We start from the raw sequence: 14,246 nt of genomic DNA, 5'->3' as shown, positions 1-14,246 counted from the left end.
TTCAAACAGAGGTGTGGGTTTAATAAGGGAAGGGGGAGGCTCCTGATCTGGGTGATCAGCGGGTGGATCCTGTATCTGAAGCTGTTTGGGTGTCCCTTCCTCCGTCTGGCGTGCATGGCAGTAGTGGTCTAACTGTGCATACCACTTCCTCACTGTCTCTCCCTGCGCAGCTCCCACGCAGCGGGGGTGTTCCTGCCAGTACTGGTTTCAGGACCTTAAAGCGCCCTCGTAAAATGATTGGTTGTTGCCGTGTAATTTTGTCAGCCTCCTGAAAAGCTAAACTGACCGCAAAGAGGCTCTTTTCCCAAACTGAAAAGTCTGGACTGTGTTTTCTCCAAAATACCAACAGGCCCAAGGCATGTTGCAGTTCCCTCTTGTTTCCAGGCATTTTCACTTGTTCAAGGGTAGTCAAGGTTTTGGGGGGAATACACACTGTCCCACCCCTCCACCAGATACCCAGGAACCTCACTTGGAGGATGGGAGCTATATCCTTTCTGTTGGAATCTGTAGTTCTAAACTCTCCAGATGAGTGATTATTTTTGTTTGGTTCTGTCCCACTGTGTTGGTATCAGGGCTGCCAATCAATATATTGTCAATATATTGATATACCTTAACTCCCTTCTCAGGTGTAAGACAGGCAAGCTCCTGCGCCAGTGCATAGTGGGCAATGGTCGGTTGTCCCGGTTTTGGCTGGAATAGAGTTAATTTTCTTCCTAGTAGCAGGCATAGTGCTGTGTTTTGGATTTAGTAGGAGAAGAATGTTGATAACAACACACTTATGTTTTAGTTGTTGCTATGTACTGCTTACGCTAGTCAAGGACCTTTCAGCTTCCCGTGCTCTGCCAGGTGCACAAGAAACTGGGAGGGGGCACAGCCAGAATAGTTGATCCAAACTGCCCAAAGGGCTATTCCATACCATATGACGTCATGCTCAGTATAGAAACTGGGGGGGGTTGGCCAGTGAGCAGTGATCACTGCTCAGGAACTGTCTGGGTATCGGTCGGTGGGTGGTTAGCAATTGCATTGTGCATCACTTGCTTTGTATATTGTTATTATTATTATTATTATTATCATTATTATATTGTTATTATTATCATTACTATTTTATTTTATTTCAATTATGAAACTGTTCTTATCTCAACCCAGGAGTGTTTCTCACTCTTCCTCCTCCGAATCTCTCCCCCATCCCATGGGGGTAGGGGGAGTGAGCGAGTGGCTGCGTGGTGCTTAGTTGCTGGCTGGGGCTAAACCACGACATCGGTGAATGGCAGTATCCCTGAGGAACGTGTAAAAAGGAACTGCACCCCTTCCCAGGTAAAAGCAAAACAATCTGTGCTTCCTGCAAGGGAACCATAAAAACTATGTCTTTTACATCTACTTCCCCCCATGTCATCTCTGGGGGACCTCCTCTTTGCCAGGGTCGGGGTGTTCTCAACTGATCTTGTAGTTGTACCATGTATAATTTCAAGGCATCGGGTAGTCCCCTTACAAAGGCATGAAACCTATCGGGGTCTGCTGTATATTGCATGGCGGAGGGCTGCTGCAGAACCAGTAAGTGATTATGCATCAACTGGAGACACTCAGTTTTCTGTAAGCTCTCTAAAACATGGCCTGCCATAGGCTTTTTCATTGAGAAGGTTTGACACCACCAAGGGAATCCTGTCCATGACACCAATTTATGTCACGATCCAAACTGGGCTGCCCAGGGAGGATCGTAGCGGTTCTGTGATTCCCTTGGGCTAAATTAAGGTGAAATGACTCCAGTCGATCGATTAAACACATTATTGATGGTAAAAAATAACCTGAACTTGGAAAGCGTAACAGTAGGCAACCTGAATTAGGAAAGTGTAACGGTGGACAACGTGAGTGCTAATCAGAATGCTTATAAGAAGGAAAAAGAGGGAAGAGAGAGAGAGAGAGATCACCACCCTTGGATCCCATGATGTCGATGGCAAACGTAGCAATCCTCCGGGGGTGGGTGCACACTTGGCTCCTTGGAGTTTTGTCTTTTACAGGCCAGTCCCCACCTCTGGTCTTGCCCCCTTGAAGGCTCATATGGTTCTTGTTCCAGAATGTTATTCGTCTTCTGCGCAGGGGCCATTGTGGGGGGTGGTCACAGGGGGTTGTGAGCCCCTTCCTCAAATGAACCTTGTATGACCTCTGGCCATATATGGTGAGTGGTAAGGCACATCGGAAGGCGGAACTGTGCATCCTCCAACATGCCTTCCTTCCGGCTCTGTGCCAGGCTTCTCACCTGTGGTTTAGTGGTGCTATGCAGACCCTAATTTGTCGCTATGGCGACCTTACCTTGTCTCTATGCAGACTTTAACTTGTCTGGGCCACAGTGTTTGAGACATCAACATACATTATCTCTTTCACTCTCTCACAACCTCCCAAGGAATAAGCACTGAAGTACCTTCACAGCAGCTCTGTCCCACCACAGGCTCACACGGAAGCTAGACACATACGATAGCTCTCCTCTCTTGCTAAAACACATGTGTAAGGAACAGCAGCAGATGCAGAGAAGTTTTTTTAACTGCAAAGTAGCCTGCAACTGCTGGCAAACCTTGGGTCTTCCATCCAAATCCCTAGGTTTCAAGAATGAGGCCAAGTTTGGCATGAGTTCCAATAGTTCACGTGCATTTACTATTAGACGTGTAAAATACCAAAACAAGGCCCCTGACCTACACAACTTGTAGGATGAACAAGCAAAAAGAACAACAGAAGAATGACTTAGATGTGGAAAAACATTGAAACAGCTATTTAAGTACTCAATTTGTAACCACCTCATCAGTAACAAGGTGATAAGGAGCCACCATTGTGAGTCTGCCAAAGTCAAATTGAGTCAAACTAATTGAACTGCTTTCTTTGGCAGCATTCCTGGGCTATGGAGTATTTTGTAACTGGTGGCAGGAACTCTAGCTTTAGGGACTGTTGGGGGACATGATACCAGAATGCTGCAGGGAACACAGCAGTGACTACAAGTAGGTAGTGGCAGCTGCGACAAGGGTAGAGATTTGGAGGGCCACCGAGAGGGCTTCAACCAGGCAACACAGAGAGCAAGAGCAGACTGAACCTGGCTGTTGGCAGCCATCCTCTCAGGTCACCACTTCGGATTTTCTCCTGCCCAAAGTCTAGAGTATGGGACGCTCGTAAGTAGCTGCATAGAGTGCTGTGAACCATTTGAAGCACAGCATGTTAAGAAAGTTGCCACTAAATTAACATTTTAATGCTGAGAAAAATGTAAAGAAAGATTAAAACATACCAGGTAGATTCAGTCTAGGGATGAGAGAGTTGATGAGGACAGTCTTCAGATACATAATAGACTGGCATAAAAAGAATGGTGATGAGTTATTCTCCATATAATTGGCCTGGTCCTTTTAGGTGAATTCAGTATGTTTGGGGAATAACTACAATAACAGTGAAATGCTACTGGAAGCAACTTAAGCTGTGGAATCTGCCATATGGGAGGCTTCTGAACAACAGGGGGACAAACACCATTAAGAAAGGTCCAGACGCACTTGATGTGCTTCAGAAAAACGGAAACTGAATAAATGGCTTCTACAGTTCCCTTAGAATCATGTGTTTGGTCCTACAGTTAGCATGGATAACACTTAAGCTTGCATGAAGTCACTACATTTTTTTAAGTAAGTTAAACTTACAGGAAGAAAAAATAATTAAAACAAATCAATTAAAACATTGGGTTCTGGAGGCAATTTACTGGAGTCATACATATAAAAATACAGAATCATCTTTATTAATGAGGTATGCATTTGTTCAGGTCAGGTTTCTTGGGATACAGCCTTCTATTTGGATTTCAGCTGGCCAGCCACTGTATCTGTTGTTGTTCTTGTCAGAGTGGTTTATCTGTATTTTTTTTAAAACAAACAAACAAACAAACAACAAAAAAAACCAAACAGTATTTGGTTCTCCATTTACAAACTAGGTAGTCAAACCTCATACAACAGAAGGGGGTAATGGGGAAGGACTGGGAAGCTAAGTAGCACATTGCACATCTTGCTCGACATAATGGGTGAAGATTCCACCAGTTTCTCTCTTACACAGAGTGCTTTGTTTATTTCCCAGATGTCATAATATACACTAAATTGAACACCTTTTTCCTGCAGAAGCTCTGTAATGTGAAGAAGATTGCAACAATATTCTGGGGAAAAAAAAACCCTATGGAAGTTTCACATGCCTTTGGAGGGAGTCAGTATCATGAAGGGAACTGACCTCTGTATTGGGTTTTCTCATTTCTGCCTGCCTCTTTGTCATACAGATGAGCACTACTGGACTTACAGAAAGCAAATACAACAAGGTCACAGAAGCAAACAGAAATCTGATATAAAAATGGTATCTTTAGTCCTCCTGAAGCCAAGTTATTCAGAAAAGTTTTGTGATGCAAGCATTGCTGTATTTGCACGGTCAATTTGAGACAGCCCAATTTTCACAAAAAAACAGTCTTTATTTTTAGGAAGTCCTTGCTATTTGTCCTTCCAGAAGAAAAAGTACGTCTCTGTACAGCATGTCAGGCTGGACATTTGAAAACTGAGACTCTTGAGAATCGATGGTCACTTCTGAAATTTGTCTACAGATGATTTAGTGCTGGTGTGGTAGAAGTCAGTACTACTGTACATGGCCCAGATCCAAAGCAAAGAATGATGACACCTTAGAGAACTTGCTTGGTATGACTGAGGCTTACTGAACAGACTACAGTTATAGCCAGCCCAAGAAATCTGCACCTGAAGGTTAGACCTGATAGACAAATACAAAGTGAAAATAAAATTAATCTGACCTTTTCTTTTTGGATATTATCTGGCATCTTGAAGCCTTTGGCAGCTATAAAAGCCCAGCTTGACCTGAACTTCATATTCCATATTTCTTTACTTCCCAGCTCTTCTATTAATTTTTTGGCATCATCTTTCAACCTAGGAAAATTTAGTGAAAAGTGTTAAAAATTCAGGATGTGAAAAATGCTGAAAAAGAACACAGCTGATTCATGCTTTACATTAGTAGGTCAGCAAAAGCAACAATGAGAAATTTAAAAAATCCTGAGAAATTTCTTAGTAGCATGCCATTAAACTCACAGAGCAAAATTCTTTTTCTTCCTCCTCTCTACATTCCTGATGTTAATACAACCTGTTTGTAACAGCACAGCAGAAAGAAAAAATGTATCTCAAATACTATTTGATGTTTCAACCCTTCTTAAATAAGGAAAAGGGCAACAAGTGCTTATCAACCAAATTATTAAGTCCCTCCTTGTATAACTACCATATCATGAATACAACTAAAAAAATCCGAAGATTTGAAAGCACTTGAAGAATAAGGTTAAGCTGTAGGAAGCAATGCAAACTAGATACATTGTAATTGGAGGTGTGGATGCCTTCTTAATAGAAGGTTGTGACCCAGAGGTAGCAGCAATGTCCTTTATGAGGACAACTGGTGCTTTTAAACAAATGTAACACTATCTATCCATCTTTGGAAGTATCAACATACATGAATGATATGGGCAAGCACTGAATGGACATGGAATCAAAACCTTTTAGGCAGGAAATGAGAGAATAACCCTGACTAGAGAGTGAAATTTACCATTCCTTTACACCATTATGCAATAGTGATTTTCAAGCTATTCATTGCTCTGTTCCTCAGCCTGTCATGAATAACTTGCTTACCGGGTACTTCCATCATCATGAGTCGCCATCAAAAGGAGGGACCCTTCTGGTGCATTTTTAATGAAAGTCACCATGTCTCCTGAGTGGTCTGTTGAATCAATTACACAACTGATTATTCATTACACATGTATCACATTCAACCTGCATTCAACTTGTTTTCACTTTTTGGCCTTGATTATTCACAATGAGACCTAATGAGGCAATTTTTCTGTTTACAGGCAGACGGCCTAATCTTGAAAGGTGCAGAAAGCTGCTAGTTCTCACTGAAGGTTAGGAGAGCATGGATTGATCTGCATTTCCCAGTAGTAAACAAAGATACTTCTGACCTTCTACAAAAGCCATTTATGCCCCGGGTAAGTGTATAGATGGTTTATTATGTTTGCCTCACATAATATTATACATGCAAGCAAAGCATGGAATCACCCAGGAGAAGTCATCGCTATTCTGTGAGCTTCCTACTACCATGCTAACTGCAGAGCTGAGTTGCACACCCCACTGTACATCCCACTTTCATTAAGTGGCAGCCTATTTGCAGCACTAAGCTATTTATTGGTTTTGCAGTTGCTAAACATACACAAGACTCTTGTTTTCCATACAAAAAAAAAGGTAACAGGCACCCTGGAGACAGTACAGCCTACATACTGTATATAAAATTGTAGCCCCATGATTAGTCCCAATGGGATTTCTATTCATGCACATAATGTCACAAGCATTCTTAAGTGGTCAGAGAATCAGCTTCCAGTGCCTCATTCTGTTTCTCCTTACTAATAGTAAGGAAACTGTTATCGTTCAAAATTTGGAAAACATATTAAAAGCTATTCTTAAAGTAGATCATGTTTCTAGCTACATGGAAGGATGTTAAGAGGCAGACTAACATATTTCTTATGATGATTTTACAACTCAAATAGAACAAAATATGTCAGGATAAGGAATTTTGCTGAGTGAAGTATCTGGATATGGTACCTAGTTAAGTGTTATTCCTACCAGACTGAAATAATAGAGGGAAAAAAAAAAGATAATTAAAAAATGGCAATTTGACAATAAAAAAAAAAAAAAAGGCAAGACAATTAAAAAAAAGATAATTGACTATCTCAACCAACAGGAGAAATTCAGCTTTTCAGGCAAAATTTGTCATCAGGTTTGGCCAGAGCATATTTTATGAAGACAATAGCTGTTTGTTTCTAGCTGATCCCTGTCGATAATGCAATGATAATCATTTGAAAGAGCAGGATAATTATAAGTCCTTTCTTAACATTAAAACACTAACAAAAGCTCTGTTGTACTCTTTTCCTTACCTCCTTCCCACATGTCAAAATATTTTGCTGATGTAACTTTTCCTGTTTTATCTGTAATTAAAAAAAAAAAAAGTTGTGTAAATATGTGCAAAAATGATTAAATTCAATCAGCATATACAGTATTTTCAGCTAAAGCTAGGCATCTCTAATTCTGTGTATTCTGAATTTTCTTCTGTTTTCTTTTGTTTAAGTTTTTAAATTGGAAGAAACATGGAGTAACGTTAAGTTTAAGATTTGGGGAGAGTATTTTGTTTCGTGTAGTCTCTGAATCATCAAATGTGACTAAAACATTTTTATTACTTTTTATTTTAAAGAAGGAATTCCATTTACAGTGTGCTTCCATGTTTTTCTATCTATAAATACTACACTAGGTCATAACCATAAACAGGAAAATTGGTTAAGCCTAGGACTATTTGAATGAGCTTAATAGTATCCTCTACGGTGTTTCAGATGTGCAAGCTTTCATACCATTTGAATGTCAGTGGACAGAAACTCAACATTCATCATTACCATATCAGAAATTGGGCATGCAAACAATTAGTAATTCCAAAACATTTTGGTCAATATTCATCATTAATTATGCTGCTGTTTAGATGGCTATCTTTGTTTAAGCAAGACATGTACAAATGCAAATACTTTTCAAATTTCTAAATACCTGCCCACTGAGTTAATTGATTTTTGTTATCCAAGACCCTGCTTGGATCCCTGCTACGTGGGAGGGTCTTTTCCATTTAGAGTGCATCAGCTCATTTCTAGTGAGAAGATCCAGCAGTTTCTGATTCCTTTCTGGTTTGTTTTTGGTCCATATACGGTCAAATCACGAAGGCAAATGCTTCTGAACATAGGACTCTAAATGGCAAGTTTATCATGCTGATGAGGGGAAAAGGTGGCAAATAATCTGTCAGTGGTAGAACAGCATTCTAGAACTGGGCTGCTTCTGAGCAGAGATCACAAAAAAATGGAAAAGGCTGTAGTGAGGACGGCAGATATCCACAAAATTCTTTCTCTCCCTGTGTGTTATTAGCTTGGGTTTAATAGTGCTGTCTTCCTTCTCACAAAAGACCATATTTGTTCAGAGAAGAAAGAGTTATCATTATGGAATAAAATACAAGTGTGATGCCATAGGAAACTTACTGAGCAGAGTCAGCTTGACTGATCTAATTAGAGGACATGTAGAAAATATGTCTCACTTCAAAGTTGTTCAAGATAATAGACAGATTTACCTGCAGATGGAGATGAAAGTGTAGCTAAAATGACTATATGTGTGATGAAGGAAATGGCTGTTTAAAAATGTGTAAAATTTGATATATCACTTCTTTTTCCTCACTAATGTCAGATGCAAAGACAATCCTAGTTCCCTACCCTATTTGCTATGATCTTGCTTATGCATTCAAGATGAGTATTTACCCTCTATTCTACAGATGTATGCTGAAAACTCATTTTTAACTGTTTACCTATTATAACCAGTGAAGTTTTTATGATTCCTTACTGGAAAAAAAACCCGCAGTAGTTAACTGGGGGAAAAAAAATTTTGGAACAGGTTCATGTCTATGGTAATTTAACCCAGTGACTTCAATAAAATTGTGCAAGTTTAGACAAGGTCAAGATCTTGCTTAGCAATACTGAGACAAAAAACCCTGGAATATAAGTGTTTTGTGATCAAAGCCAACTTGACTGTGCATCTGAACTCCCTTTCTTCCCCTCCCCCAAAACATTTAGGCATTCATTTTTCTCTGGATCCATTATTGAATACTCTGCACTTCTTCACCATTCCCATTCATCTAAATTAAAATGGTGCCTCCAGATCTGGAATAAACTGCACCTTCTGCTTTCCAATAGCTCCTACTATAAGCAGAGATGTATAACGACAGTTTAATATTAATCAAGCTTTGAGTTTGTCTTTCTGTCCACTGACCAAGTCTGGAAAAGGAATTTGTACCTTGGTTGTACCTTGGGGCAGAACTGGAATTCTCAGTTACTGCTTGCCCCATATCAGTTGAGCAGTAGATACCTTTTACGAAGGACTAAACCTGAAAGTTGAGTCTTACTGCTGGAGATCACAGATATTTTTGCTATGTTACATAAGAAGCAGTTCTTTTATCTAATAAAATACACATATACCGCTTCTACGTACACATTTTCTATTTCTTATACTGATTATGAACACGTTTCTTTTGTTTATCCAGAAGACTATTTCTCTCAAACAGATTTGTTTTTCTTACGTTTAACATGAATCAAATTTGCAATTTTTGCCTTTCCCTTTCCTTCTATACTAGCTAGTAAAAAAACCCCAAACCAAACAAAAAAAAACCCTAGCCCTTTGTAAATTATTGCAGTACAAAGGTATGTGTGTCTCTAACATTTTTTTTCCTCTTACTTACAATTCACAATGGCAATGTTTATACCTCTTCCAACATTACCCTTCTCTTCGCTTGTAAGCCTAGAATCAAAATAAATACAGTATCACTAGAATGCATCCATCCAGAAGCTCTGATCCAAAGTTATATTTACCAATGCTAAGTTACCTTCTGACGTTCATGTTTTCTTCGGTTATTTAATACAAGACTTTGCAGCAAACAAGAGCTATGGTTTAAAAATCTTTCACATTATCTCAGTCAGTTTCCTTTAGCGATGCACAATGAGTCTTTCAAAATGAGCCAGATCAAGAAAGTACTTCATACAAATGTAGCCAGAAAGATAAAGTAGAAAAAAAATAAGATAAAATGTGGTTTTGTGGCAGTATTCTATGTGGACTATATCTACACAAAAGATCATTGCAAGGTTTTGAAGTCACTCTACCTGTCTGGTTTGAAAAACCATGAAAGAACTTGACTTTCAGGTGTTGACCATTCAACATACATTCAACTGGGTATCTCGCACCATGAAAATTAAAATTCGTACTTGAAACTAACAGTTGAATGCAGCTTATGTAGAGGAAGGAAGAAAACCTGAGATTAGGTATTTTAAAAAAACAAGGCGGGGGGGGGGGGGAAGGGGAAGAGTTAAATGCTATCAGATGTATCCTGAAGTTTATCACCAAAATAGGACTCCCCTGGTAGGAGCTTACTTGCTGCTGGTGAACCAAAATGAAACAGCCTTCTTCACACTACAAAGCACTTGCTTTTAAAGTTAGACTGGTACTCACAGCTCATCCTCAAAACAAATTTTCGCCAGCTTTCCTTTGCCACCACCAGTAAGAATCCGATAGGCGTAGTTCCCAGGTGAGCAGGGGGACCAGTGATCACACTTCTGCCTTTTTGGGACTGGGGCTACAACAACAAAGATGAGAAAATGTTTTCTTGGATGCCGCATAAACAATTTCTACATGGAAAGAATCAATGTCAACATGCTAAGCTCAAACATGGATACACAGAAGCCCATCCTGCCAGTTTTCCAGTATCATGGCAACATTATCACAGATTTGCCTGGGCTTTAAGTTATCATTATCAAGACTTTCAAACAGCTGCTGGGACCAAGAGCAAGCTTACCTAGGGAAAAATGCCTCATGTAGTATGATCTGATTTGAATCTAGAGTAATTATTTTGAGCTATTTCATATAACAGGAAACAAGGGCTAGAGGGATGAAGGATTCCTACCAATACCTCAAAGTTAATGGTTATCATTTGCATTTTAATGAGAATGATAACCACCTTTTTCACACAATAACATAGTCATAGAATGAGAAAAATGTACGTATTAAGCCACCCAGTCAGCTTAGAGGAAAGAAATAATGAGAATTCAATCACAAAGTTTGGTTAGTGATTCAACAGTTTACCGTAACTGCAAAATACATGTGATAGAACCAAAGCTGCAGCTTTGTGCTTATATGCTGGTAAACAAATAAGGTGTCCTTACGATACTATTCAATTAATTATATTTGCATACCAGCAAATACAGGCTGACATTATGTTTCTTCAAAGATAGTATCTAAGAAATAGTTCAGACTTGCACTAATTAATTAGCTCTACACAAATTCATTCTTATAATAGCACATATCAAATAATTTATTAGCTAACAAGCCATTTGTCATTTACCATGTAAATACACAACATTAAATATAGTATAAGGAAAAAAAAAATTAAATACAACTACACACCCTTCAACACTGGTTTCTTTCCAATGGCTTGAAGATTAGCAATAGATGTTTTTATTGTCTCTTTGGGTAGACATACAGTGAGTAAGTATCCCAAGTACCAAGCAGCCAACGCTGTCAACAGGAGCCCTGCTAATCTCACAAGGTCTGCCAAGGAGGGCGGGGGGCGGGGGGGGGGGGGCAGGCAGGAAGAAAGAAAACAAACCACAGAGACATAAAGATGTTTTCATAGCAACACACAAAATCTTGTATTTTCTCTGGCAATGCTACACAAACTGGCTATTTTATTTTTTATATACTGCGTTAACCACAGCCATCAGATACGTGGCAATAGAGTATTTACATTCCCATCTCTGACATCCCCTTTTGTTTCTAAAACTTGATCTTCAAGCAGAAAACTCCCCCCAAGATTCCCCTCAATCCACACACATAATACCCCGAAGAAACATGAAGTTCAACTTCATCCTAGTAGGACTTTGACTCTGAAAAGTAAGTACCAGATAGTAGTACCTGGTAGTATACTATACAGGTAGTATGCAGTTACTTCCAATTTTCTGTGACAGGCAGACACTACAGGAATGGTTTAAAACACTGACCATACAGGGAACTCCCTCCATCCACCCGTTTGACACGCTGGGTAAAAATAACTGAAGAAGACGCAAACAATCTCATTCACACTATGAGGTCTGACTGCATTCAAACACGACTAGAGTGACTGTTTCACCTTCTCTCAGTTATATCACAGTTTCCATGGACTGTATTATCAGCGCATCTACACACTACAAAAACAACAGGATTCACAATTTTCCTGACTATGAAGAAATATAAATCAATTCCATATTGGATATCTCCTCTTCCTCCTCATCAGAAATGCTAACATGCATTCCTGATCTAGAAGAAATGCACTACCTAATTTATGACTCTAAACGAGGAAATATCACATTACAATTGTGAAACACTGATGTTTTGATGTCACGAGATACTTCCTGCGCTGTAAAGAAACATGTCCTTGAACATAACAGTCTGTTAAAGTGAAAAAGGAAATTTTTTTGTTTCATAGTCCTGCAAATCAAGTTCAACACAACCAATGTTCAAAAATATCCAATATGTTCACTTAGCCAACCTGCTAGAAAATACTGTGTATTACCTAGCCTAAATCTTCCCTACAACAGTTTACACTCAAGAAGATATTCCTTTCCTTCTTGGAACTGCCTTTCATAAATGTTAGGATATCTGCACTACCCCTTCTCTAGAATAAGGCCAAATTGTTCCCTTGTGCTCCTCCAGCCGTGTTTTGCAGGTCCCTCCTCTCTCCCCTGAATTCCGCCCAATTGGTCTGCGCCTTTTACTGCAGAACGACACCCTAGTCTGACACACACATCCTGGAGGCTCTGCTTCTGGTTATTCATCCCAGAAGGAAGTCTGACTTTTTTTCTAGGAGTAGACTTTATCGACTCAGGTTCCATTTATAATCCACCATAAAGACCAGATCTTTTTTTCTGTAAAGATTTTTCCTCTCTAGCTACGCCCTATCCTGTATTTGTGCATGTGGTTATTCCTGCATTCTACCTAGCTTTAAAAACAAAAAGCCTAACGAAACACTGCAGAGAAGGCAGACTGGTAAAGCTAACGCTGAGCAGTACTATCACCTGAACTCCCCTTCTTTATAATAGCAAGAGAAGTAGCAAGTGGCCCTCTCTGACCCAGTCACCCTTAATAACTGAAGCACAGCTGTACTCCAGCCCTTGAATCTCGGTGAGGAACGATTAGATTATTATGAACATTAAAGGTCCTGGATGGCGGTGTGGCAGGGCACTTAAGACACCAAAGCAGGAGGAAAAGACGATTAGCAGTCCCACCTCACGGCAGCTCCCCATTTCCTTTCTCCCTCAAGTGCTCGCTTGCCCCTTGGCAGCAGCTAAAGCGCTAAATGCAAGCGCAGTTTTTTTGCTTGTTTGCTTGTGCTTAGCTGACTTAAAATCCCCACGCTGCCACACCTCGCTAATAAACACGCACCCGTAGACAGCAGAACTTTAACAGGGGGGAAAGAAAAAAAAAAAGAAAATCGATTTAAGATTCGAGCTTAACCTCCTCCAACCTTAAATGCCGGGCGTCCGCCCATTTCCAGACGCTGGCCAGGGGCCCAGCCGCAAGGCCAAGTACCGGCCCCCCGCCCCGGCTCCCCTCAGGGGACGCCGTGGGGACCACCCCGCCGCCCGCCCCCTCCCCGCGGCCGGAGGGGCCTCGGCTCGCCCGGCCGGCCCGGGAGCGGCGCCGGGGCACCCACCTGAGGAGCCGCAAGGCGGCAGCGAGGGGCCGGCAGCCCCGGGCGGCAGCCCCGGCGCCCTCCGCGCCTCCCGCCTCAGTCCCGCCGCCGCGGGGCTGCTACTCACATTGCCCGTTCAGCCCCATGATTTAGGACGGGGTCGGGCTGCCCGCCCCTCCTCCTCGTTCCTCTCCTCCTCTCGGTTCGGGCAGTGCCGACCCCTGGCCTCGTCCCGCAGCTACCGGGACGGAGCGGGAAGGGGTGCGGCCACCTGTCAGCGCCGCACCGCCCCAGCGCCGCGGTACGGCAGGGCACCGCCGGCCAGGCCCCGCACCCCGCTGCCCTGGGCGATTTCCTCTGACAGGGAGGCCACGGAGGGCCGCCGCCGCCGCCCCGGCGGGCGAGGCGGGGGAACGGCGGGGCGCCTCAGGGGAGCGCAGCAGGGGCGGGGGCCGGCCGCAGCCACGGCGCCCGGGGAGGCGCGACGCCCCCCTCGCCTTCCCGGGAGCTCTGCCCTGTGGTGGTGTCGGGGAGCACCGGGCGGCCCGGGGGCCTCCCGTTACCTCCTTGGCAAAGGCGGCGAAGAGCCTGCGGCTCGTAAGGGCCGCGGCGGCTCTGGAGGAGGAGAGGGCCGGCGCGATTAGGGGAGCGAGGGGTCATCTGCCAAAGCAAAGCCCTTCTGAGTCAAGGAAATACAGCCGTAGACGCCACGTAGAAAGTCAAAACCATAAGAGGTAGTGCTAAGAGTTATTTTCTGCAGAAAGAAACTAGCCAGCCAGTGGGATCGAAAGGAAGGCTCACGCACCATCCGGCGGCCTGGTCAAAAAGCTGTTTCTCCCCAAATCTCAAAATGAACCAATTATTTTTAAGTCTGTTGAGCCCGACCCAGAAAGCAAAGAGCAAGCAAGGGTGGGCTTTTT

At 42.2% G+C, this 14,246-nt stretch overlaps 2 protein-coding genes across 2 annotated transcripts in view; one reads left to right on the top strand and one right to left on the bottom strand.

Moving 5' to 3' along the window:
* Nucleotides 1-14,246, top strand: part of C2CD2 (C2 calcium dependent domain containing 2) — a 433,467-nt gene that overhangs the window by 279,834 nt on the left and 139,387 nt on the right. The gene's annotated exons all lie outside the window — the stretch shown is intronic.
* FAM3B (FAM3 metabolism regulating signaling molecule B) lies at nucleotides 3,778-13,472 on the bottom strand. Its single transcript, XM_075727623.1, has 8 exons — nucleotides 13,454-13,472; nucleotides 11,064-11,207; nucleotides 10,113-10,236; nucleotides 9,349-9,407; nucleotides 6,968-7,018; nucleotides 5,673-5,760; nucleotides 4,796-4,928; nucleotides 3,778-3,867 (listed from the first exon to the last, which is right to left on the bottom strand). Exons 1-8 carry the CDS (start codon nucleotides 13,470-13,472, stop codon nucleotides 3,778-3,780), a joined length of 708 nt encoding a protein of 235 aa, XP_075583738.1.

This window comes from Pelecanus crispus, chromosome 1, assembly GCF_030463565.1.
Source record: "Pelecanus crispus isolate bPelCri1 chromosome 1, bPelCri1.pri, whole genome shotgun sequence".
Classification (NCBI taxonomy): Eukaryota; Metazoa; Chordata; class Aves; order Pelecaniformes; family Pelecanidae; genus Pelecanus; species Pelecanus crispus.
The sequence above is the reverse complement of the archived record's forward strand: the minus strand, read 5'-3'. Positions and strand labels throughout refer to the sequence as shown.

Excerpts from the sequence above, each read along its gene's own strand:
- FAM3B (XM_075727623.1), bottom strand. Across the intron at positions 9,408-10,112 it reads ATTTGTTTTGAGGATGAGCT|GCTTACAAGCGAAGAGAAGG; the intron begins GTGAGTACCAGT and ends TTTTGATTCTAG. Across the intron at positions 5,761-6,967 it reads TTTTGACATGTGGGAAGGAG|ACCACTCAGGAGACATGGTG; the intron begins GTAAGGAAAAGA and ends TTGATTCAACAG.